Raw genomic sequence first — 25,122 nt, forward strand, 5'->3', positions numbered from 1 at the left:
TTTTCTTGCCCTCCCTCTCAGGCCACCTCCACATCCCAGGCCTGTTATTTTTTTGTTTTCCTTGTTGTCCTCCTTTTGAGGCCCCCTGTTCCCACCTGGTTTGGGTTTGGTTTTGTTGTTTTCTTGCCCTCCCTCTCAGGCCACCTCCACATCCCAGGCCTGTTATTTTTTTGTTTTCCTTGTTGTCCTCCTTTTGAGGCCCCCTGTTCCCACCTGGTTTGGGTTTGGTTTTGTTCCTCCTGCCTAGACTCTTTGGGGAATGTGTGGATGTGGGGGACTTTCATGATCTGTAGGTGGTTGGACTTTAGTTTCTTGTGTATTCTTGTATATCGAGCTTCATTTGATTAGTGTTCCTTTCTATCTACTGTTAATGTTAGCTTCAGGTTTTTTTTATTTTTTTTTACCTTTCATTCAAGGTTTTCTTATGTTTCGGCTTTGTTTATCTTCTTCCCCTCCAGGAACCACGAGTCTCTGTTTTTAAGCGGATTTGGTGCTTTTCTGTAATACAGGATATAGTAGTGTCTCAAGGATCAGATGCAATGTTCTAAGAGTAGAAATCATTTCCTGTCTCTTTTGGGAGAAATATAATGTTAGATTCTATTATCAGTCAGCAAGAAAGATATACAGTGTGCAGTCTATTAGTCTAATCCAACAAAGGGAATATTAATCAGCTTCACTCAAAGATGCTGCAATACAGTGCTCTGAAAAAACTATACAGGTGAAGAAGTAGACTTCTGTAACAAAGTGTTCAAAATAAAGAGGATATTTCAGTTCATAATCATATTTATTGAAACTAAAACATACCACACTAGAGTCATGTCAAAATAATGTTGAGCACAGTGCTGGAGGGCTTTTGGTTTGGGCTTGTTTTGCACCAGGACCAATGAATCAACCCTGACACACTTTCCTTAGGACATCTAAAGAGTGGAGTAACCTTTTAAGCCAGCTTCCTTCGGTCTTCTGGCTGGACCTGGAATGTCGTCCCTCTGCACTGGACACATAAAAATGAAAGGTCTGTGAAGGAGCCTATTTTGTTTTTAACTGCGCAAGTGATTTTTTTTTTCAATGTCTGATTTAACAGTGTTTTATTTTTTAATGCCAAATCTCTTTTTAATATCTTTCTAAACTGTTACCATTTTGGCTCCATACTCATCCTTTGCCTTTGAAGAACTGCAGTCAGAGGTCTGCAAATACTTTTAATTAGTAGCATTTTAAAATAGCCAGGTTAAATTGGATTTTTTTTAGGTCTGATCTAACCTGTGCTAACGTAAAAAGTCCAAATGGATCATTTTTTGTCAGCAGAGCAGTGAGTCTCAGTTTTTGGTCATAAAAATTGAAAAATGTCAGATGCTCAAACATCGACTGTAAAAACTTTCCTTCATCTTCAAAGGTTCTAAGTCTTCATCGTGAACAGCAAGTTGAAGGAATGTTCATGCATGGATTGGTTCTTCATAACTGGTTCAACTCCAGGTGGATTAGGCAGAAAATTGGAACACAATGCGTTTTTTTTTTTTAAGTATTGTTGGGCTCTAGTGTCATTTATTTGAAAGTGCTCACACAGGAAAGTAGGTAATGAGAGAGAGGGAAGACATGCAGCAAAGGTCACCAGGCTTCTTCAAAAGGCTTCTTTATGTTGGTTGTGCTTGATCCCTGTGCCACCACAACACCGTGTGTAGTTGTATTTTAGCCTGAATAAATAACAAACCCCATAAATACTAACTAATGCAAAGAGTCTACATGTGACTAATTTATTCTCGGTATATACAATACTTGCAGTATTGACTAAAGAAGGGTGTTAAAGCTTTAGTCTTAAGGGTATTTTATAAAAGTAAGGTTTTTCACACAGAGGTAGAGCTCACATGCAGGTGTTCTATCTAATCTAATAGTTCTCTCTGAATCAATGACAGAACAAGAATAACTCAGCTGCTGCACACGCTGAAGTCTTTTAGCTAATGGAGTGAAAGACATTCTGCTGATTTGCCTTCATCTGCCCTGGAATGTGAGTGTGTTGGCTTTGATTTATCAGGTGTGTTTTCATGTCCATCAGTTTAATCAACCATGTTAGTTAACTTTTTAGACATTAACATTCCTCAGATCAGCGCAAAAAAAAAAAGAAAAAAAAAGAAAAGGAAAATCCTTCATAGAAGCAGATGAACTTGATGCACATGTTGTGACTTTATGGGCTCATGTGAAGAGCTAATATCTGACTGGAACTAACACGTTCTTTTGAAACACATATGCAATAAATAAGCAGTGTTGGGCTCCATGTTAACTCTGGAGGAGCTGCAGGGGTCCACGGCTCATGTGGGGAAAAAAAACAAAAAACATTTGTTGAGAGCACACTAGAGTTGAGCGTGAGGGTGATAATGCATGTAGGATGACTTTGACTTCACAATCAAACAGAGATTTTGTAAAATACCTAAAGTTGGTGTTTGGGATAGTCTTCAAATTAAAAGTACAAAAACAACATCAATATATACTTCCTGTTTGCAGATCTGAAGGTTCGAGGATTTGGAAGTTCCTCTCTCTCTCCTCATATCCTGTCCGCATTCCATTGCTTATTATCTGAGTATAGGAGTGAGGTCTGCGGGGTGGCTGATAGAGAGGAGATTCAGCTTGGTGCTGCTCTGTTGTCTAACCACAAAAAGCACATTACTAAATCTTAATTAGCGAGTTGTGAAAGGGAACGGCTTTTGAAGAAGATAGCTTTGTTTCAGTGGGATGAAGACGTCAGCCATGCAAATAACTACACTATAAAATGACCAACAGGCTCCACTGGCCAGTGTTTGTGAAGGAGGAAAACTAGGATAAATGGAATATGTTCTGATAACATCTGCTAGACGTCTCTCAAGACCCAGAGGCCGTTAACAGTATCGCAGCACGTGCTCAGCAGCTAGAGAAAACCCTGCTATTATACACTGTTCAGTCTGATAGAAACATTAAACACTGGAGAAGGTTAAAACTGACACAGGAGAGCAAGTTCACCAAAAAACATCCATTCATTGGACATCTTGGTAATCTGTGGGTTTTGCAAGTATCACAGTTTGGTTGAGGTGGATGGTGCAAGAAAACAAAATTATATATATATTTTTTCTGTATTAAAGCTGCCTTATGTAAATTTCATAAAAAAATATATGTTCTTTACATATTTGTTAAAATTATCATTACATCATGACAGTATAAGACAGATAATTTATGACAAAATCTAACTTTACTGTCTTCTCCCATTGCTCCCAGTACTAACTGCAGAAATTCACCACTCAGAAACAACCAATGAGAGCCAGGAGGAGGGTCTTAGCGCTGTCAATCACTCTTGTGCTTCTTCCCTCCTTACTTTCTGCTAAACTACAGGTGGTTTACCACAACATAGCTTGCCACAATTGCTAAGGCTAGTTAGCATGGCCTTCGATGACAGTTTAAAATGATTTGCCTGCAACAGTAAGTTGTTTCTCCGTCATTTGTACATTTAGCAGCGTGCATGAGGCTGACTGACCGGACTCCTTCTGGCTCTGATTGGTTGTTTTTCAGTGGAAGTGGTACATCTTTGCAGACTGCACTGGGAGGAGGTTTTCACAGATTATCCTTCTCATACCATCCTGCCACTACATGGTGACAGTTTTAATAAATATGGAGAAAATATATTTTTTATAAAAGTTGCATACTGCAGCTAGAAAAGGTTTAAATGACAATAGCAATACAGTCTCAAATGTATGGCTACATTTATGTATCACTGTTCCAACACAAACCTAAAGAACTGAAGAAGTCATAAAACAATAATTACAACGTCAAACTCAGAAAACATCTAAGGATCAGTAAAAGAATACTGACTGATAACAATAATGGAAATTTGCTCTTTCTCTCTCTGGTCAAACTTTTCAGATTAGACAAGCTGATGAGTTGCTATGACGTCCTACTATGAGACACACAAAGAGGAAGTAAAGAGTTACCCAGGTTCTCCTGTGAAGATCAAACCTCAACAAACTTGGGTACTTAGAAAATGAGCAACAAAGTAAAGGTGGTTAGACAGGTTGTCCTTTTAGCAGGGATTGTTTCACCTGCAGGACCACAGAGTCTGAACCCTAGAAACCAGGAGCAGTGTTGTCACAGTCAGAGGAAACTTCTATAGCAAGTTAATCTACAGTACAGACTGTGATCTGCTTCTCCCACAGGGATCACAAGGGTGATACTCAGGCTGGGAAAAATCTAGTTTGTGTATATTTGATTGAAGAAACCAAATATTTGTGTCGCTTTGGGAAAAAAGAAAAACATAATAATTTTTTTTTTTTTTAAAGTCTATTAAAAATATTTTTATGGCAGACTTTTTAACAGATTATGTTTCGCATGGCCACAAGAGAACCACTAAATAAAGTTACCCAACAGGGTTAGTGCTGGGGCGTTAATAATTTATTCACCAGTTTCTGATAACAAAATAATCTTTTGTATCTTTTACTGGTTAGACTGTCTCCAAATTAAAAGAGTGTAACACAGTGTCTCACTTTTGCTTGATGGCCGTCAGGAGGATCACATGATGATTCACCCAGAGCAGTGAGCGCCAACCGCAGGAGGAAAACCTTCAATACTGAAAAATATTAAGAGATGACCAAAGTTTTAATGTTGTATCATATTTCTTTTATTTAATGTAACTATTAGTGAATGTTTATGAGTCTGATATCTAAACGCACTTCTGGAAGAAATTTTTTTGCGAATATTGTGGGTAGAATGTTTTTATTTACTTTGGTTTTAATTTCTTATTTTGGTAACACTTTATTTGAAGGGGTGTGCATAAGACTGACATGACACTGTCATAAACATGACATAACACCTGTTAGGAACATGAACGAGTCCTTATGAATGTTTATGACAGTTGTCATGAAGTGTCATTCGGTAAATAATGAAACTTTTAATGCAAAGTTGCCTTAAAAGTTGCATTAAAAGTCCATTAAAAGTTCCAACTTTGCATGATTTTGTAAATAATGACAATTTAATGCAACATTGGCACTTTTAATGGACTTTCACTGAGAGCAACGTCCTTCTTCATGAAACGAGTGGTGTCAGATTTTAGCAGTTGCAGGATTTCACTTTTGTCTTTGGCAGAAGGCCACGAGTCATCGCTTGTTTTGGTTACCTTTACCCAGACAGTTATATTCTCCAATCTGCTTGGTGGTCATTCAAACAGAAATAGAGTTCACTTCAGCCAAACCAAGGCCAAGGTTTTTAGGTGGGATAGAGTTGCTGTTTAGGTCCACATCGGAGTTTGCTTGTACCAAATGAACCAGACTTTCTAGATGAAGGAACTAGTGTTTGACTGAAGTGGACCAAACAGGGCTGGTGTGAAGGCGCCCAAATGAAGCAGGTTCAGCTGCTGTACATCCAACAAAAGCAAACAAAAGGCAAAACTGATTTCACAGTATGTTCAGTTACTGTCAGAACCATTAGACAATTTGCTTGTGAGGAGTTAACGGTCTGAAGGTCTACAATTTTTTATTAACTCCTTCTTAATCATGAGTCAGGCTAGAAAGGCAAAAAAAAAGTCTTACAGCAAGAGTTTAAATGACATCTGCTTAGTTGTATCAAATGTGAACATTAGTAAAGTAAAGTTTTCAGATTTTTTTTGTGCAATTTCTGTCCTCCAAGGTCCTGACATACACAAAGAACCAAAGGTTCATGAGTCAGAGCAAAGATAAACGGAAGCAATGTCATTTTGTATTTACTGTGTGAAAATGACTCGTCAAGCTGCAGTTCAAAATAAAAGCTAAATAGATATCCAGTGCTGCAGTATAAAGGAAAGAGAAGGGAAGGTCATGGCTGCCTCAGTGGAATAAAGGGCTGGAAGATTACAACTCTGTGTGTGCATGCATGCGCACACGTGTGTGTGTGTATTCATCAGAGTGGACACATTAACAACCAGGGTCACAGAGATACTTGGTATTCATATTCCTGGCTGATTTACTGCTTCTGGTTTTTCTTATCTTTGCTAATTCATCTTTGTAAAATAACTCAACATCTGACAGATTGGGCAGAGCGCATCTGTGAACATCAGTTTTCAATTCTTGGCAAAGACTTATTAGAACTTAGATTTGGACTTTGACTAGGCCATTCTGACACTTGAATAGGCTTTTGATCTAAACGCAGTCGTAATTATCTTTCTAGCTCTCCTCTTCTCTTTGTCCTGACCGGCTTTCTTTGGCCCTGATGCAGAGCCTCATCCCCACTGCATGATACTTCCACCACTGTGTTTCACCACTGGAGTGGCATGTTCTTTGAAGTGTTGAGAGTTGAATTTTGAAAAGTTACATTTCACAATTGCATGGTTTAATTGCAAGCCACACATTTCAGATTTTTGTTTGTGAAAACATTTTAAAACCTCATTCATATGCCATTTTGTCCTGGTTTGCCACATAAGAAACCCAATAAAACACACTGAAGTTGGTGGTTGGGAGTATGTGTGTTCCAGTAATCATTCTGATGATTCATATGTTTGGAAGCGTTATGACTTTGTGATCTAGTTGATTTTATTTATGTTACGCTTGTGTGTTTTTTTTTATTCCCCTTTAAATATTGTTTTGGGCCCTCCAGTTCCAGTGTAAAGTGTTCGTTCTTTACCTCATTTAACTAATACAGCAGGATATTGAGCAAGACATGGAATGCATTTTATTTATCCTTATTATTCATCCAAATCGGCCAACCTAATTAGGAGGACCAGGCGGAGGGGTTAGACAGTTCATCCCGTCTCAGAGTGTTTGTCTGGTTTTTTTTACGAATAACTTTCACATCGACCCACAGCCCAGCTTTGGCAGAGAGCCTCCATTCGCTATTATGTTCCTTCCTCGTGTATCATATGAGTACATGGAAATGCGGGAGGTGCACAGTCCGCTCATTGTGGCAGTTATTAAATTAATTTCACCGTGAGTTCCCCTATATAGTCACAGCGATGAATGTGGTTTATTCAGTTAAAGGAATGTTTGTGCAGATCAAACTGGCTGAATGGGAAGCATCTGATGGGAAACAGCTTGGAGTTGGAGGCTAAACTGCTCAGTCTGTGGGGGAGATGCTGCAGGTTTAACTGTTTATTTTTGGACTGCATTAAAGCCACACGTCCACTTAATCTGCATGTGTCTGCTGGTGATGGTTAATGCGTTAAATTTTTCCAATAACATGGAGGTGACTGAGGCAGTTGGATCTTTAGCCTGGCGGTCTAAAAGTGGGCGGATTCCGGCTTCATCCTGCCAGAGGTCGGTTTGCCTCTGCGCACGGCAGATTGCCCCAAGTTTCCAAGTTGAGGTTATGGTGTAAAGCAGCGTTCTTCAAGTGAGGGCCATAAAAGTTCAAAGTTGAAGGGAAAATGAGAAGAAAATGAAAAAAACAAAAAAACAAAAACAAAACAGAATCCATTAAATTTTTACATAAAATCTTTTTATTTATTTATTTATAATGGAATCTGATCTGTGTTCTGAAATGTTTAGTTAAAATAACTTATTGGAATGTTATTTGGCGGTGCTCTTCAAATTGCACTAATACAATTAACTATGACAGGATAAAACATAAAAAAACCACAAAATATATGAAGAGCCTTTAGGGCTAATTATGTTGTTCTTACTCTCATCATTTAGATGAACACTAAAAGACACAATAAAAACCTCATAATACTAAAGACCACAATTCAGTTTTCAGTTGGTGCTTAATTATATTTTTAGAATATATTCCTTTCATGTAACATAAAATGTCCAGGTCAGAGCCATGCTATCCCCCAGACATCGGCTCAGTGCGGCTTTGCAGCTCCTTCGTTTGGTTTCATGGCTCTCTGGTGTGCTGTCAGGTCCCACTGGACTCATTAACATCCTGGTATTTTCAGGCAACAGCAGCTAATAGGAAGACTTTGATAACTCTTTGTTCATCACCTGCCAACCACCGAAGCACAAATAGCCTCCATAACTAATTAGCATTAGGCTAATTAATGTCTTTGAGATGCATACATGGGTATAAAACATTACAAGGTACAAAAAAAGAAATTTTACACATCATACCTCCATAATATTCCTCATGTATTTTGTATAAAATTAATTATATATATAAAGTTTCCTTTTAAGTGTAACACACTGCAAGATAAACATAAGGGGCAGCATTATATCATGTGTGTTGTGTTTTCTCATCATTTCTTGTATTTAATATGTGAAACATCAGCACGACTACGAGCCACCTGCCAGCTGAGGTTTGAACATGGCTGTGGTTTATCTCCTTCTACTTCTCCAAAACTCCACCGTCCTTCTAACTTGGTGTAATCTACAATCACTTTGCCGATGGAATCTTAGATGAAAAACTAACAAGAGGTTTGATGGCCTGTTAATAGGTAACCAAGTTATCCATGCTGGTGAAAGTTTTATTTTTTCACATTCTAGCTCCAATTAGGATTATTCTGGTCCTGCAGCTAAACGCTGACAGGAAGTGACTTTTCTTTAAAGATCTGAACACAAAGAAGTAGCCTGGTAAAAACAAGTTGTTCCTTACTTTGCTTCGTACAAAGGGTCTGGAGTTTCAACTATTGAGAAATGATTGCTTGCTGCTAACGTTTGGCTCTGCAAGCTGAAGTAAGCTGCGCGATATGAAGCTTATCGTGCTACATCTTTGCTAGCAATAAAGTATTTTGGAGGTGTGGCCAACATGGTCTAAATGGCTTTGTTCTCTTCCTCCACTGTTGTCGCCAAACTACAACCACAGGCAAACTATATTTCTAAAACAGCGCAGAAAAAAATCTATGCATCTTTTGGAACTCCTTCTGTTCACTGATTGGTCAGGATGAAAGCAAAGGGAAAATCTTTAGACAGAGGACTGAAGGGAGATGACAATAGAGTGGAATTGAGGGGAGGGCAATTGCCAGGCTATGATACAAGACTTGAAGAAAAAAGATTGCCATACAGTAAAACTTTATTTCTCTCTTGACAGGAATCCTGTCTGCAACAGGAAATGGCTTTGTCATTTATATGACCATCAAACGCAAGACCAAGCTGAAGCCTCCTGAACTCATGATCGTTAACCTTGCCATTTTTGATTTTGGCATATCAGGTAATGAGAAACATCTGATACATGTGTCTGGTTCATGCTAACACTTACAGCTGATGAATGGATGGTTTTTGAAAGATTATTGCATGTTTTGACATTCACTAAATCTTATACAGGTGATATAAAATGTATACACAGCTTTTTTAAACTGCCTTATCAAAGCCAGGGCTTCTATCTTTTGGTATGACCTTCAACTGACCTTCATGCTGTTAAGCCCTCAATTTTTTAAAGGAGAGTGGGCCAAATTTTCCCAACTGCAATGTAAAAGTGTTGGTCACTGAAAACAACTGATGGCAGCCATTGGCTCCCAGGGTGGCAGAACCTGTTATTAGGTTTAGGCGGTAATTACCTTTTGAAATGGGCCCAAGTTGGCTTAGCAAAAAAGAAGAAACCTGTAAGGGAGGAAGATATTTTTACCAATTCCAGAAAGCATGCTTATGTTGCCAAAACATCCAATGACACACAATGCATCTCTCGGCTTTCATACTGTGCAGCTGATGAGCTGAGTGGAGGCAGCTATGCACAATCATTTGCTGCACACATGAAACAGAGTGGAACCATAGGAGCTCTGGAAAGATGACATTTTCAGTCACAGGTAGAAAAGCCAAGCTTACGGCATAAAGCAAGAAGGAAAATCAGTCTGGACACCCAACAATAGCCTGTGGGCTTAACATGAATCTTAGCAAAACTGAAATATTCAAGTAAAAAATGAACTTACAATAAAAAGCTTAATTTCCTTTGTGGTAAGGAACATAAAGGATAGATACAAATTTACACTCACTTAAAATGACATCAAACAAGCATGACTAAGACCAAAGAGCTTTCTGGAATCTTCAGAACGAAGATTGTTGCAGATTATGAGTCTGTTAGGGGATATTGAGATAGATCAAAGTAATTTGAAAATCAGCTTTTCCATAACCATAACCATACAGAAAGCAGTCTACAAATAAAGCAACCATCAAGGTGCTGAGGTCTAGCCAACCAAGCATTTTCACCTTGAGAGGAGGCTGCAAGATGCTGAAAGAAGTCTCCAAAAACACTAAAATCTTATCTGCTGACCTTCAGAAGGCTGTAGCTCATGGGTGGGCAATCCAAGTCTTCGAAGACCAGTGTCATGGAACTCTTCGATGTCTCCCTGGTCCAACACACTTCAATTAAATACCCAAGTCACCTCCTAAGTGCAGTCAAGTTATCCAGAGTCCTGCTAATGACATCATTATTTGACTCAGGTGTGATGAAGAAGAGACACACCTAAAAGTTACAGGACACCGGCCTTTGAGACCTGGAGTTGCCCGCCCGTGTTCTACTGTTGATGTTGAAGAACCTGCCTGGATAATCTGGAAGACGCAGTAAAGAGGAACCATGGCACTACGAAGGCCCCAACATACTCGGGTGTACTCCACTACACAGAGGACCACGCGTAATTGAGACAGACTCACTGTGGACTCAAAGCAGACGTCCACTGGACACATTCATGCAAATGTAAATGTTTACCAACACTTACACATACTTGGTATCCCACAGTAAACTGCCCAGCAGGAAGCGGCGTTCACATCACACTAACCCTAACCCCAACCATCTGCACAGAGAGTGCGTGGAGTCTGGGTGGCTCACAAAATATGGAGAACACAGGAGTCTTCAGTCTCATTGGTTCATTTGTTATATTCTTTGGTCAAATGAGTCCACAATTGAATTATTTGACCTCAAGAACAGAGAAGATGTTGGCATAAACCAAATACAGCATTCCAGGGAAAGAACCTCAAACCATCTGTGAAGCAAATGACTTTGAGTGCTGCTGCAGTTCATCATAGAATCCACCACAAATTTTACCATGAATGCCTGAAACCCACAAATACTTGTGACCTCCACTTATTATTACCGTATAACCATATAATAAAGCAGGATGGGAAATACCAAGAAATTTATCAAAGACAGTCAGAGAATGAAGAAAGGTAAAGTTCAGATTTTTATCTTCATGAGATGCAGTGGGGTGACTTGATCATTCTCTTATTGATGAATTAATAACTATAAGACATCAATGTAAGAACATTTCCTTTGAAAGAACATAATGTTTAATGGGCTATGATAATTTTGTATGACTGTTTCTTACATCTGTAATTAAGGTCAACCTCTTTGTTGTAGATAAAGGGATTAAACACTTTGTTACTTTACAAAGTCCTGCTGACTTCATGCGTTTCAAATCCTCCCATGAGCCAGAGAGTCTGTGGAGAGCCCTGGCCCGGCCCACCTGCTCTGTGAAGTTCACAACATCATCCAGTACTGGTTCACTTCCTGTCACAAGCCCCGCTGAAAAGTCCTGGATCTGAAGGAAGTTCTGATCCAGCTTCCACTGACAGATGTTTAGGGAGCAGAGAGTAGGGTGCACTGGGATACCACTATGCCTTTGATTTTCTGCTGATTCCTCCATCAGATGACCAGCTGTCATGTTGTTTACTTTAATTAAAACTTGTGCAAAGTAAGAGAACACAATGAGCCGTCTCTGTTCGCTTATCAGAAACGGTATTGACTGATTTATAGTCAGGTGTGACTTGCATATATTATTTTCCTCTTGATGATGCACTTTTTGACAGACACATTAAATTTTAATTCATACCAATGGACATCAGACAAGGAGTAAACATTGTACCATCTGCAGCAGCGAGGAAAGATAAGCCCAGACCAGAAGTGAGACGGCCAGAGCACTAGGAACGAGTCCGCAGCTTGAAGAACATGAGGCTGGCAAATGGAACTTATATATACATATATATATTTTCCTCTTCATGACAAATTTTTTGATTGATGGGATTCAGAGTTAGGAAAACATAATAATACTATAACATCCACATCATCGTGGTATGAGAAACCTCCCCATACTCTCATGTGTCCATGATGTCTCAGCCACCATGCTTCAGTGGTCTGTGGCTTGTGGTGTTTGGGGTTCATGTCACAAACCACTTCTGACCTCAGGACCCATTTAGAAGATGGCTATGCATTGAGTCAGGAGTATCAATGGTTGGGAAAGTAACAAAATCACACGGTTAAATAGGGATGCAATGTTTTGCTATTAACTGTCATCAATATGACTACTAGATAATATAAGGAACATGGGTATCAGATTTAACCAGTCAGTGAACATTTTTAATTTAGAAAAAGAATTGTGTGGAAGTGGTATGTAGGCTAGCTGTGCTAGCTTGACTTTGGCAACCTTACCATGAGCATGTGCTGCAGAATTTGGTTTTTTGGTTCAGTTAACACAAAAATAAGACGACCCACATTCCAACTGTTTGAGAGCTCATCAGCAGAGCAGTTTACATTAACTAACTAAACTGCTGTGTCGAAGCAATCATTAATTAATAATTGCAAAATAAACATCAAGCCTGAAAACGTAACACTGTAACAGACCGAATGTTTTCCCTCCCATGTGCTCAATGATTTGTCCCCACACAGGTTTTATATTGCTTTATTATAACTGCTCAGTCATCAAAAAGTTGACTTTCTTTTTCACCCATTATGTGTGTTGCTTAATACGGAATGCAACTTAAAATTACAGAAGGACCTCAATACTAGCAGATGGGGAAACATTCATAATTGCAGATACAGATTGCTCTATTTGAACGGCTTACAAAGACCTGAAGAAAGAAAACACCATATCCTGTGAGCCTGACCAAATTATATGCAATTTGTGTATATTAAGCTAAAATGATTAAAAAATAACATAGAAAAACACAGAAATGTTTCATGTTTCTTTTTCGGTATGCGACAAAGATGCTTCTTGCTCAAACCTGCTTCATGCATCATCGCTGTCTGTGTCGCATCAATTATAATTGAGCTTGAGTTGAATTGCTTGTTCTCAGTCATTTCTTTATGCTGATGAATGAAACGTTTCATTCCCTAAGGCTAAACTTAAACATTTGTGAAATGGTGCAGCAGTGGACTGTGGATGTACTGAGTGAGAACAGCTGGTCTAATCTACTGCTGTTAATGAGGCAAAAAGAGAGATGAATGGAGTCTGCAGCAGAAAGAAAGTCAAATATAAACAGGATGTGCAAAATGACTTCACTCATCATGTCTGTGGCTGGGAAATAGATTGATGTCACTAGGCAGTTCAGCAACTGACGGCATCCACAGGGGGCAGAAAATGTTTCTGTTTGTTTTTTTCATCTCAGTTTTGTAAAGGCAGTTCAGCTGGAGGGAACTGCTGTCCTTTTTGCCCCAGACATGTTCACTGCAGCACTAAAATAAACTGATTACAATCTATTCAGTGACCACACAAGAGAGGTTTCCGCCGACTCAGGAATTCCTTAACTGATAGAATTACACACAAATGTCAGAAGGGAGAAATAATACGACAGGGTGATATTTTATGCAACAGAACATACAACTGATAGATAAATCAAAATCAGTTCTCACAGTCTGTCTTACAAATATTTTTGAAATTCTTGTGTTGTCAGGTAAAAAAGGCGTTTTGAACTCTGCAGCTTAGAGCTGACACTCTGACAGGTGTGTTTGCTCTCATTTTGTGAGTTTTGTGAAACACAAAAATTTTGATATGGCTGAAAAACCGCCTGATCCTAGCACCAAAACATTTTACCAAAAAACTTTTTAATTGCAATGTTTCAATTCAGCAAATTGGTTCTCAATTCCAGCCTGTGTAATTTTATGGTTGGTAGAAATGCATCTAATGAGAGTTAGGTATTAAAAAATAACTTGAAATGATAGCTTTAGAAGTTAGATTAAATTTGGAAAGAATATCACACAATTCAACCAGAAACTAGGTTCCAAAACTTGACTTTGTTACAAAACGAGTTCTGAAAAGCTACAACATCTTCTGAAGTATTGGAAGAAACTATTTAAAACATCTGCAGTCACAATTTATTTTTTTATTGATTTATTTAGACAAGTGTTGACAAGAGTTTAAACATCGGGAGCTAAAGTTTACTGTGCACAGCTGATTAAACCACCAGGCTGTAAACAGCAGAAAAGGGCAAAGGTCAAATTATTGTCCACATGGAGGAGCTTCAGTATTGCAAATTTGAAAAAAGCTGAAGCTAACGCAGTAGTTTAAGGTTCGAAACCTGGAAATGGCTTGAGAATATTTCTCAGTAAAACACTCTTATCTGCATGCTATATGTAGAATCTGGAATTGAAGCTCTAGAGCAGGGTATACTGACCTGTGTGTGCCCCTCTTGATCCAGACAGAGTTAAGTCAACAAAGAACGTGTGTGTCCTGGAAGTGAACAAAGCGGGTAATCGCTTCATGTGTTTCCCCTGCAGCCCGCTCCGCAGCGGCCCGGCTCACAATAAAGGTTTTGAGTCCAGGCTGATGTCCTCGCATGCCCTGTGACATGAAGGATCACATCGCCACGTTTGGGACGAACGCAGAGGTTTTATTCCCAAATGAGTCTTTCCACTGGTGGAGTCGTAGCTCGTTTTGGTCAGCTGGTGACCTTCGTCAGTCAGGACCAACTGGGTCACCCGGCTGTGGCTCTCAGGGGGGCTTGGTCCGAAGCCACTCTGATTTTCTATTTTCTACACAGTAGAGGGAGAAAATGTATCCCTGCTTCTTTATTGGATACCACAATGCACAATGTATTATGTGTATTATGGTATCTGTAGTGCAGATTTCTGGTGCAACAGCATCATCACTCTAATTTAACCCTGTGGTGCTCGCATAGTAAATTTGGGAGGAGATACATTTTATGTTATGACATATGTCTTTTTTTTCTTTTTTTTTTGAAGAACGGACGTAGCACATTGTGCCACAGATCAAAGGTTCTGGGGAAACTTTCATTTCCTCTGAGCCTTAGCTCTATTAAGACAGTCAGGTGCATACTGATACAATGTTGTGAAGCAAGGGAATGATGTCATTGGACAAAAGAAGAGCGATAACTCTCCTATATTCAGAATATGCTCATTGACTGAAGGAATGGAGATTTCTTAACCCAGGCCATGAATAATTGTTGAGTAAAAGCTACAATTTACATCAGGCAAGAAACAATCAGGTGTGAAATGATGTATCCTCCTGAGGATGCATTTTTTTTTCTAATTAACTTTGTCTTTTCACTTCTGAAGCACGACTCATTTTTTTATAAAGTTAATTCAAAAATATAGCCCGTCTGTCTGCCGTAACCATGAGCAACACATTTAGTACTGTTGTTAGAGGTTCAGCTGAACTAACAGGGAACATATGAAGCACTTGGTCTCTGTATTGTATTTTTCTGAATCATCCATTCATTCATTCACTGAGTCGATCTCCAGCAGTCAGTCAGAGATAAGGTAGTTTCAAGTTCATGTTTTTGATACTGGGAAGAAACTAGATCACCAAAAGAAAACACACATATGTATGAGAATCACTTGAAAAGGCTCCACAGAGATATTTTGCCAAATTAATAGTTTTGCCATCCATATGAAAAAAACCTTTCTATAGCATGTTTATTTTTACGACTTATCATGTGAATAAACTTATTCACATGCAATTTGAATTGCGTTTCTTATGAAAACACTGCAATTACAAAATTCAGTTTTTTTAAACATTAGGGAAATATCGACCAAGTTTTGCACAAATCAGTAATGGAAGCACAGCTAGTTTGTGCCTTTGGGACAGAGATTTTTGAGACATCAAGGTAAAAACCATCACTATGTCCTAAAAGTGCAGCGCAAGACTGAAAACCTGTGACAAAAATCAAGTTCCTCTCCCTCCTACTGCCATCCACAGAAACACACCACTCGATCAAGAAACAACGATTCCACTTTTGTTTTGATGCTTTTTCATTGTCACTAAAGTGCAAACAGAAAACTGATGAAATGAACTCTTCAGAGGAACATGCTTTGTTTGCAGGAGCATTTTTATTTTTACTTTGGAGTGGATATAAAAAACTAAAATGTAAATATAGAACGCCGCGGGCCGCCGTGGCTGCGATGTAGCTTACCATCATCAGTATGTTAATGTGTGTATAAATGACTGAATGTAGTGAGAAGCACTTTGGGTCCTCAGGACTTGATAAAGTGCTACACAAGTACAGGCTATTAACCATTTTAACATAGAAATGGTAACACATGTAATTATGGAAGAAAATAGTCTGTATTATTCTCTCTTGGTTTGTATAATGAGTTTGGGAGCCTCAGAATAATGTGGACAGTGTTGAGAAACACAGTTATACAGTTAATGGGTCGGTTTTCAATTCTTTTTAAACATTAGCTGTCAGACATCATCAGTATCTATCAGTCAGCTCAAGGTTATGCAAAAAACAAACATTTTACTTAAAAAATAACCCATGTTGCTTAATCAGAATTATGTAAGCTCAATAAATTAAAATGAAAAATATGTTGGTTCCTTATTCATACCCTATATAGTCCTCATAAATCCTCTTCAGTTGACTTTGTCTGTCAGACAGGCCTTTGAGTAGGCCGACTGAAGACACAGAGGTCGTCCTGGTCATCATAAAGATAATGCAGAATGCATAAACTACATAAACATTTAACATTGTTGTTTTATTGCATGTTAACTCAAAATAAAGCACTGTCTAAAGCAAATATAAGTAAATAATTGCACATTCTGTAGGCTTATGCCGTCTATGGATGTAGAGGATTATCCGGATGACGTGCAGGCTGGATCACTACCATTATAAATATTCTCCATTATTGGAATTAAGCTTTGCCCTCTGGATACTTAAAGTGTTACGTGGAAACGTTAGCTGCCATGGAAAAGAAAATGAGAAACAGTTCTGACTGAACATTCTGGTGGCTGTGCGCTCACTAGAGTGATACTGATTGTGCAACGAGTTTTTATCAACAAGTAACAATTTTGTTAAGAGCAACTTTAACTGTAGTTTCCAATAGTTACTTGTTTACTCCATTCTGTGACAAAAGTTTTTTTGTAGCTCTTGTCAGCTAGCAGCTAGTTTGGTGTTTTTTAAAGGAAGTGTTGATTTCTTCCCTTAAAAAAGAATACTTGGACATGTATGTAAATTGTAGTTCAAGTCAGTAAATTATTCCAAGTGGTGAAAAGTTTTCTAGCCAAGCCCAGTCGATTGCATTGAATCTCTCCTGCTGAATAAGCGTGTGGCGACGGTGGATTTACTGAAGTCGTTGCATTTGCAGCCATGACTCACATGTCATTGGTAGAAGGGTAAGCCTCCATTTTAACAGGAAAACATGGCAAATGTAATTAAAAAAAAGAGTTAATGTCAGCAACAACTACAGATAATACATGAATGTGGAATAGGAGGAGAAAGGAGGAAACTGGATAATGATAATCAGTTTGTCCTCCAGTAGCCTAAACCTATAGCAGCTTAATAAGTACATAAGTCACTCTACAAACTTTACTAAAAGTAAATCTTTTAAGCCTACTCTTAAAAGTATACAGGATGTCTGCTGGAGCTAATAACGAAAGGATCTGCCTCCAATTCTACTGTTAGAAACTCTACTGGTAAACCTGCAGCCTGAGAGGAAAGTACTTAGTTGGGGAATTTGTGGAAGAATAAGATCTCTACTATATGATGGGGCTTGAGAATTAATGTCTTTATATGAAAGGAAATGTAAATGGTGTTCTGGATTTAACAGGGAGCCAAACAGGAGAAGCTAAAACTGGAGAAATATGCTCTCTCCTTCCACAATGGGGGAACACAGAAATTCTCAGTAACAAATGTAGTTTACAGTGTAAATGAATATTATACATAAGCCAACAGGCTCAAGTGAAAATACAGGTTTGAGTACAAAACAATAAGCCTTTATTACTGTTGAGCAAGAATCGATTATTAATTTCCACCCGTTTTCAATGCAGTAGTTGCATAAACTCTTTTCTGTTTCCATTCTCAGAGCAGCCCTGAGCTTCAACCTCTGCGAGAAATGATTATGTATTTATACAAAGTGAAGACCGTCACTACATCACCTGCCTTAGCTAGATTAGTACCTGCTCATAACCTTTCAGCAGATTAACACTCAAAAAAATGAGCAATCCCTTTAAGAGCTGTTCAGACAAAGCAGTGACAGCAGGCTGCATGAGCCAGTAGGTAAACCAATCCCTGCCCGGCTTGTAGTACCAGAGGTTTGGCTGTAATCTAGTGTTTGTACAGTAAACGCTGTTTAGCCTCTGAACATGTGAGCGGTCATGTGCATGTGTGTGTCTGAGTTTGTGTTGTTACCAAAAGAGGACCTTTCAAAGCATAATTAATGACCTTGTTTGGTCTATTAGCCTTATGGGGGCCAGAGCACCACATCATTTCTAAAGTTCTTGTAAGGGGCAGCGTCAACGTCGGGGTAGTGTTAGGGGGCACACAAAGCCCTCAATGTCTTCCTAATATTTTATGGTGCAGTCTTGTATTTGTTTGTCTAAATGCCGACCGCCTCAGTTTCAGTAATTCCAAGAAAACATTTGGCTCATCATGTCTGCAGTTTTGCCCTGGAGACAATTGGATGTTTTTTCGCTTTATTTTGCTTGAAGTTCGGCAGACCACATGGCTGCTGCTCAGACCCACTCTCCAGGAACTTTTAGGGTGGGGAATCAACTCGGGCTTTGTGCTGATTTTATTAACCCTGGTTCCATGGAAGAAGGCCTCCTCACTGTAAATGGAGTGAGAAAAAAACACCAGTAATACCAGTAAACTTCCCAACAATAAAGTCGTCATTAGTGTCACTTTCCTGTGATGTCCAGGACTACAGATCGCCATAGATACAGATAAAAAATTTTATTTTTATTTTTTACAGTTTTAGATAATTTGCTCACAGCATGAACATCTGGTCACGTGCAACTAATCAACCTCACAATGCAAGTGACCAATATGCCAAGTCATATTGGTCACTTGGTTTCCCAATCATCTATTTTTACATCGTTCTTTCTTTGAGCTTGGGGGCAACTCTCTGTTTTTGTGTGTACGCGTGTGTGTGCATGTGTGTGTGTCTCTTCCTTTCTTTTTTTACAACATACCTTTTGTGCTGTGCTTCTAGCTGCTTCCTAGAAGAACTAGTTGCCACAGGAGTCGTCACATGCATTTCCACTTTTCAGTTCTGTGAATCGAAGTTCTGTGAAACAAGTAAATGGCTTTCTGTTAGTGTACTAAAAGGCATGGAGAAGAAATGTTGTGCCTTTGACTTAGTCAAAAGCAACAATGGTTCTGAAAAACAACAACTGGGCCATAGAGTTAGCTATTTCTCCATGTGTCCTGTTTCACTTACTGTAGGATGTTTTTTGGTTACTCCTTTTGTTTTTACTTTCTGTTTAAGAGTAATAAACTTCACTGAATCAGATTATTTTAACTCAACACTGAAGTGCTTGTTTAAGTATGGAACGTGTCCATAAATTTAGTAAATGCAGTTCTAATGTTGCAGTGAGAACTTTTGGGCCCAATCAGGAAATCTTCACAAGAGGAGTTAGACTTGTACAAAAGCCAAGGACTTATTGATGAGAGATTCAGTTTTCTGCAGAAGGTTTGGGCAAGAAAATGAAATAGTGGAAGACTATGCCTACACTGAGATAGATGTCAACTCAAATCATCTTTTTTCTGTTTGTTTTCTCATATTTGACCTATATGCGACGTTTACGGCAGTCAGTCTGAACGGCCCCATTCCAATCTTCTCACCTCCCAAAAATCCGACTTGAGCCACTTTTGTATACGGTACCAAATCAGATACATATTTGATAGTTTTCAAAGCATCTGCAGTTTGATGTTTATGTCACGGATGTGAGACATGGGTCGTAATTCTGCACCAGAAGAAGGCAGACACAGAAAATCCAGACTTAGAAGATGTTTGAAAATTATAATTTTGAACTTATGAAAGAAGTCTGTCAGTGAAGCACATCACAGTCCCACCACAGCCTAACAGACTTCTCTACAGGAGTTGCAGTCACCGCTCCACCAAAGGCCATCGCTTTAAGTTTAGCTTCCTTCATGTTATGATTTGTGATGTTAAAGTTGGCTCTCATTACTGAATAACTTTAAAACTGATCCATTGACGGCTCTTTCCATTATTACTGTCAGAAAAATTTGTATACCAGTTACACATACGTCTGACTGCAGGGCGTTATATTAGTTGTATGAACCGACCACACACAGAAAAAAATTAGATTTCAGCAAATTTATTCAGCGATTTATGTTTTCGCATCCACCTGAATAATGTGTAGTTGCGCCACTGCATTTGAAGGACGTCCAGTAACACAGGAGAAACTCTATATCGATTTTTAAGATGACAACCGCAAATGATTTTCTCCACTAGAGGTGAAAATTCAAAAGCTAAAGAGTTTTTAATCGACAGTGTTTCGTTTGGAAATACAAAATCGGGTTTGTATATCCAGAGTAGATGTATGTAAAATGTTGTTGACCTTTGCCCTCTCTCCTCTTTTCAGTGTTTTAACATTTCCAGGCTAATATTGTAAATAGGAAGTCGCTCTTAATGTTTTGCCTGGTGAAATAAAGGTTTAACTAACAAAACTATAACCTTTTTGGTCCTGGAGAATGCCCAGAATTAAACTTTAAACTAGACTTTATTATCCTCTTCCCAGCTTGTCTTGATTGCTAAATTCTAGACAAGTTTTATCAAACAGCATACTAAAAAAAAAAATAAACAATTGGCAAAATTGTTTTGCCAATTTTGTTGGTTGGCAAAACAAACAAAAATGGTTCAAATTACAGGATGGGGAACCAGGACAGGCAAACACAAACTCACCTTTGAGTTTTTTAAAGTGGCCTGTTCATGTTTCTGGGCAGTGGATAGAAAGTTAAAGTGCTAGAAAAAAAAAATCTCACACACACACACACACACACACACACACGCACACATGCATGCATGAGAATCACATGAAAAGGCCTCAAGCCCTTCATTCCACCGAGATATTTTGCCAAATAAATAATTTTGGCTGTGTTGCACCACTCATCCAAATGATAACATTCTTGGTGTGGGAAACAAAACCAGCTTTCTCCCATATTTTCCAGAGATTTCACTGCATCTTTGGGGATATAATAGTAAAACATCCTACTTAAAGCAAGTGTGTGTGTGTGTGTGTGTGCTTATTTTTTAATGTGTTGTTAAGGTGCTTCATATTTTCAACGTTTTTATCCAATGATTAAAAAAACACAAATAAAAATGTATAAAACTGTTCACTGTAATTTTGTGACACTCAGAATGCCCCTTCCTGTTGTTACCACTAAATTAAAAATCTAGTTTTTTCACTTATTTTTTTGCCTGGACCCTTCCTCTTCCCGTCCCACCCATCATTGTTCTCTCACTTGTATTTCACCTTTCTTTCCTCTTCTACTGTTTTTTTCACCCCCCTCTCCCTCCAGTGACCGGAAAACCGTTTTTTGTGGTCTCCAGTTTCTCCCACCGCTGGCTGTTCGGCTGGGAAGGCTGTCAGTTCTACGGCTGGGCAGGCTTCTTCTTTGGCTGTGGGAGCCTCATCACCATGACAGTGGTGAGCCTGGACCGCTACCTGAAGATCTGCCACCTCCGATACGGTGAGTCTGCTAACAGTAGCTAACACTTTCTGACAGCACAGCACAGGAAAAAATGGCAATGGGAGTAGTAATCATCCGTCTGGTTCTTTGCTTTGCAGCAGATGACAAAGTCTTCACTTCTAGTCCTTGAGTGTCCATGTTCCACATTTTAGATGTTTTCCTTGAACTCACTGAATCAAACGGATGAATTACCTCTTCAGTAGGCAGCTGAGTTCTTCAATCTTGCTAGTGAGCTGATAAATTAGTTCAGGTGTGTTGAAGCATCTAAAAGTAGCAGGAAACCAGCCATTGAGGGCTGTAGTGCCCCCAAGTGGTCATTACAGTCAAATTAATCAGGATATATGGCAGGGGTCTTCAAAAAATAAATAACAGGAGATGTTGATTTTATAGCTGAAGTAGCACATGCTGTCCAAACATAATTAAAGTTGTACACCGTGATCCCAGAACACATGCAGTTTTCAGAACAGAAGCATATTACAAGTGACATGCACTTCAAAGACATGACAGGGCCTTGATGTTCTGCAAAATCCTCTTGAAGTTCTTGCATTTACTCAATGCAACATGTGTTTGTCAATGTGACAGCATTCAAAGAAAGATAGGAAATCATGTGAAAGCAGATTTTCCCTGGATTTACACTACGTGCGGCTCCGCTGCAATGCAAACTGTAGAAGTACTCCATGAGAGATCTCACGATCATGTCAGTGATTAAAAAAATAAAAAATACTGCAGGTCTCAACTCCCAAAATTAATATTTTTCCCTCCAATACTCTCCTGACTTTGTCTGCTTGGACCGTCGCTCCTACAAGATAATTCAACTTAACAGGTTTCAGAATTAAATCCACGTATTTTGTATGTACGCACAGCCATAAATGATATATGCTGAAGCACCCATATTTTCCTTAACATATCCAGTATTGCAAACAAATTAGTCTGTGTTCGTGAATAATTTTGGTGTTTGTTCATTTTCCTGTTAGAGTGCCGTGATTGTTGAAGATTTCGACGTCCGGCAAAAATAGGGCCAGTTTTAATTTTGGCGGATGTTGATGTGGCGCTGTGGAGGTAGAATAAACACCCTTACTGACTGAAATGGGCGTGTATTTACTGTGGAGGCCACAGCTTGGCGAAGTGGAGATGCAAACAGCGTATATTGGGGGTTAGTCCGGTGTTAATGACAGAAAATGACTTAAGTGTCCAATTAGTGTTTGGTCTTTGGCCAAATGATGACTGAATTAAAGTGAAACATGAACTGTGTTGCTCACTCCAACAGTGTCAAAGCTTGTCTCTTTTTTAGAATTAAAATTAATATTTTTTATAATTTTTATGACACTGAAAGATGGGTTTGGAGGAAAATGTAGGTTTGTTTGTAATAAACTTTTTTCTAATGTAGATTATATGTTTCTTACTCATCTTAGGCACATGGTTAAAACGCCACCACACCTTCATTTGCTTGGCCTTTGTCTGGATGTATGCAGCCTTCTGGGCCACCATGCCACTGGTTGGCTGGGGCCACTACGCCCCGGAGCCGTTTGGGACCTCATGCACCCTGGACTGGTGGCTCGCTCAAGCCTCTGTGTCGGGCCAAAGCTTCGTCTTGGCCATCCTCTTCTTCTGCCTCGTCCTCCCAGCAGGCATCATCGTCTTCTCCTATGTCATGATCATTTTTAAAGTGAAGTCATCATCGAAGGAAATCTCACACTATGATGCCCGCATACGAAACAACCACAACCTGGAGATGAAACTCACAAAGGTCAGTTATGTCCGAGGTTATTATAGTCCACTAAAAAAAAGCAAAATACACATTGAAGTTACAAAAAACATATTTGTTAACTGAAATGAATAAAAACAATTAATGGTGGAAAAAGTATTACTAAATGGAATTACATTGTTCATTTATAAAACTAACTAAAACACTGAAATGATAAATATAATATCACTTGATTTTTGTGTTTATAGAATAGAATAGAATATTCTTTATTGGTCCCCAAGGGGAAATTGCTTATTTGTTGAAAGCTACTCCATCTTAGGTAATAAATACAGTTTGTAAAAAAAGAAAAGAATATATATATATATATATATATATATATATATATATATATATATATATTCTATATTATATATGTGTTATTAGTATTATTAGCCTTTTGAATTTATGCTAAATTGATTTTTTTCCCCACATAAGCAGTTTTCATCAGCTGTTGATAAATTATGTTACTCCATATCTTCCTGGTAGCCACAAAACGGTGACAGCAGAAGAAGGAGAAAACATCAGAATCAGCTGCTGGTCAACAATAATTAAATACATTTTTTGAAAATGGAATCTTTTGTTGATTACTTGTTACACAATCAAGGCATACATCAGCACAATATAATACTTTGACCTTTTTGAATTCTGTGCCCGAAGATATAGCAAAGGTAAACTAATAGACATTAGCAAATGCATTCTAAAACTAATTAAAACTAAGTGAATTAGACAAACAAAAAGTCACATCGAAATTAAACTAAACCATAATGAAAAACCCAAAACTATTCCAACCCTGATTATATCAAAAGGAAACGTGTGAATATGACCAAAATTGGGATTACGAGAACAAAGCAGGATGAAAAAACTTTCAGAATTGCTCTTGCTTAAAAAAAAACTTAAAAACCTCAGAATATTGTTTTCTTCTCTCTGCTAGGTGGCGATGCTGATCTGCGCTGGCTTCTTGATTGCCTGGATTCCGTACGCCGTGGTCTCTGTGGTGTCGGCGTTCGGCGAGCCGGACTCCGTCCCCATCCCTGTGTCTGTCGTTCCCACGTTGCTAGCCAAGTCGTCAGCGATGTACAATCCAATCATCTACCAGCTGGTGGATCTGAAAAACTCCTGCTCCAACTGCTGCATCAAGGTCATGAAGAAACCGAATCATTTTAGGAAGTCGAGGTAAAACAAGTTTATTACTGTGTGGTGATGATCTGGATCTGTTGGTTTTCACTTCCTTAGTACTGTAGAGACTCTTAAGAAAAATATTTAGGGTTGTATAATTTTTTTCTTTCTTACTTTGAAACATTTTTTATGTAAGATGGGTTTTATTCCCATTATCGTACTAAACAGACAGTCAGCTCTGCTGTCTGCACTAAAATTTCTTTTAAGAGAACGAGTTTAAAGTTTTATCTTTCGGTGTTCCTTTCACAATTTCAAAAGTTGCAAGTCGTTACTAAAACTTCCAGGAATTCCTTCATTAAGGAAGCTTTAACAATTTTTGTCAGCTTAAAAAAAATTAACCAAGATGATGCTGAAAATATTGATAATGTAGGAGGAAACAGGAGATGCAGATCTTCACGTCTGTCTGCAGACTGTTGGCAGAATGTCCATTGGAAACTGGTGACCTTGACCTCGCGCTGGACGCCTTCACTTCCTATTGCACAACAGCGTCAGCTCTCAGTGTTCCTCCACTATTTCACATAACTAAAATTAGAGCTGGTTGGATTTCATCTCGTCCCAATATTTAATGTTCTTCTATGTTGATGAAAATGTGATTTTCATCATGGTGATCGTTTTTCTATCAGTTTTTTTCCAGTTTTTTCTTGGTTGTGTTTCATTTTATTAAGTTAATAATGCTTTTGAAAGATAATGTAAACT

At 38.6% G+C, this 25,122-nt stretch overlaps 1 protein-coding gene across 1 annotated transcript in view; it reads left to right on the forward strand.

Moving 5' to 3' along the window:
* Positions 1 to 880: 880 nt before the first annotated feature.
* The window catches only part of opn5 (opsin 5), a 33,758-nt gene continuing 9,516 nt past the window's right edge, over positions 881 to 25,122 (forward strand). Inside the window, exons 1-5 of the mRNA XM_015023821.1 lie at positions 881 to 1,012; positions 8,941 to 9,060; positions 21,336 to 21,506; positions 22,919 to 23,253; positions 24,182 to 24,423. Of these exons, the coding sequence (XP_014879307.1) occupies positions 976 to 1,012; positions 8,941 to 9,060; positions 21,336 to 21,506; positions 22,919 to 23,253; positions 24,182 to 24,423 (905 nt within the window). The 5' untranslated portion in view covers positions 881 to 975. The remainder of the gene's footprint in view (positions 1,013 to 8,940; positions 9,061 to 21,335; positions 21,507 to 22,918; positions 23,254 to 24,181; positions 24,424 to 25,122) is intronic.

Source organism: Poecilia latipinna, unplaced genomic scaffold (genome assembly GCF_001443285.1).
Source record: "Poecilia latipinna isolate Pla-1442-1.1 unplaced genomic scaffold, P_latipinna-1.0 Scaffold3422, whole genome shotgun sequence".
NCBI lineage: Eukaryota > Metazoa > Chordata > Actinopteri > Cyprinodontiformes > Poeciliidae > Poecilia > Poecilia latipinna.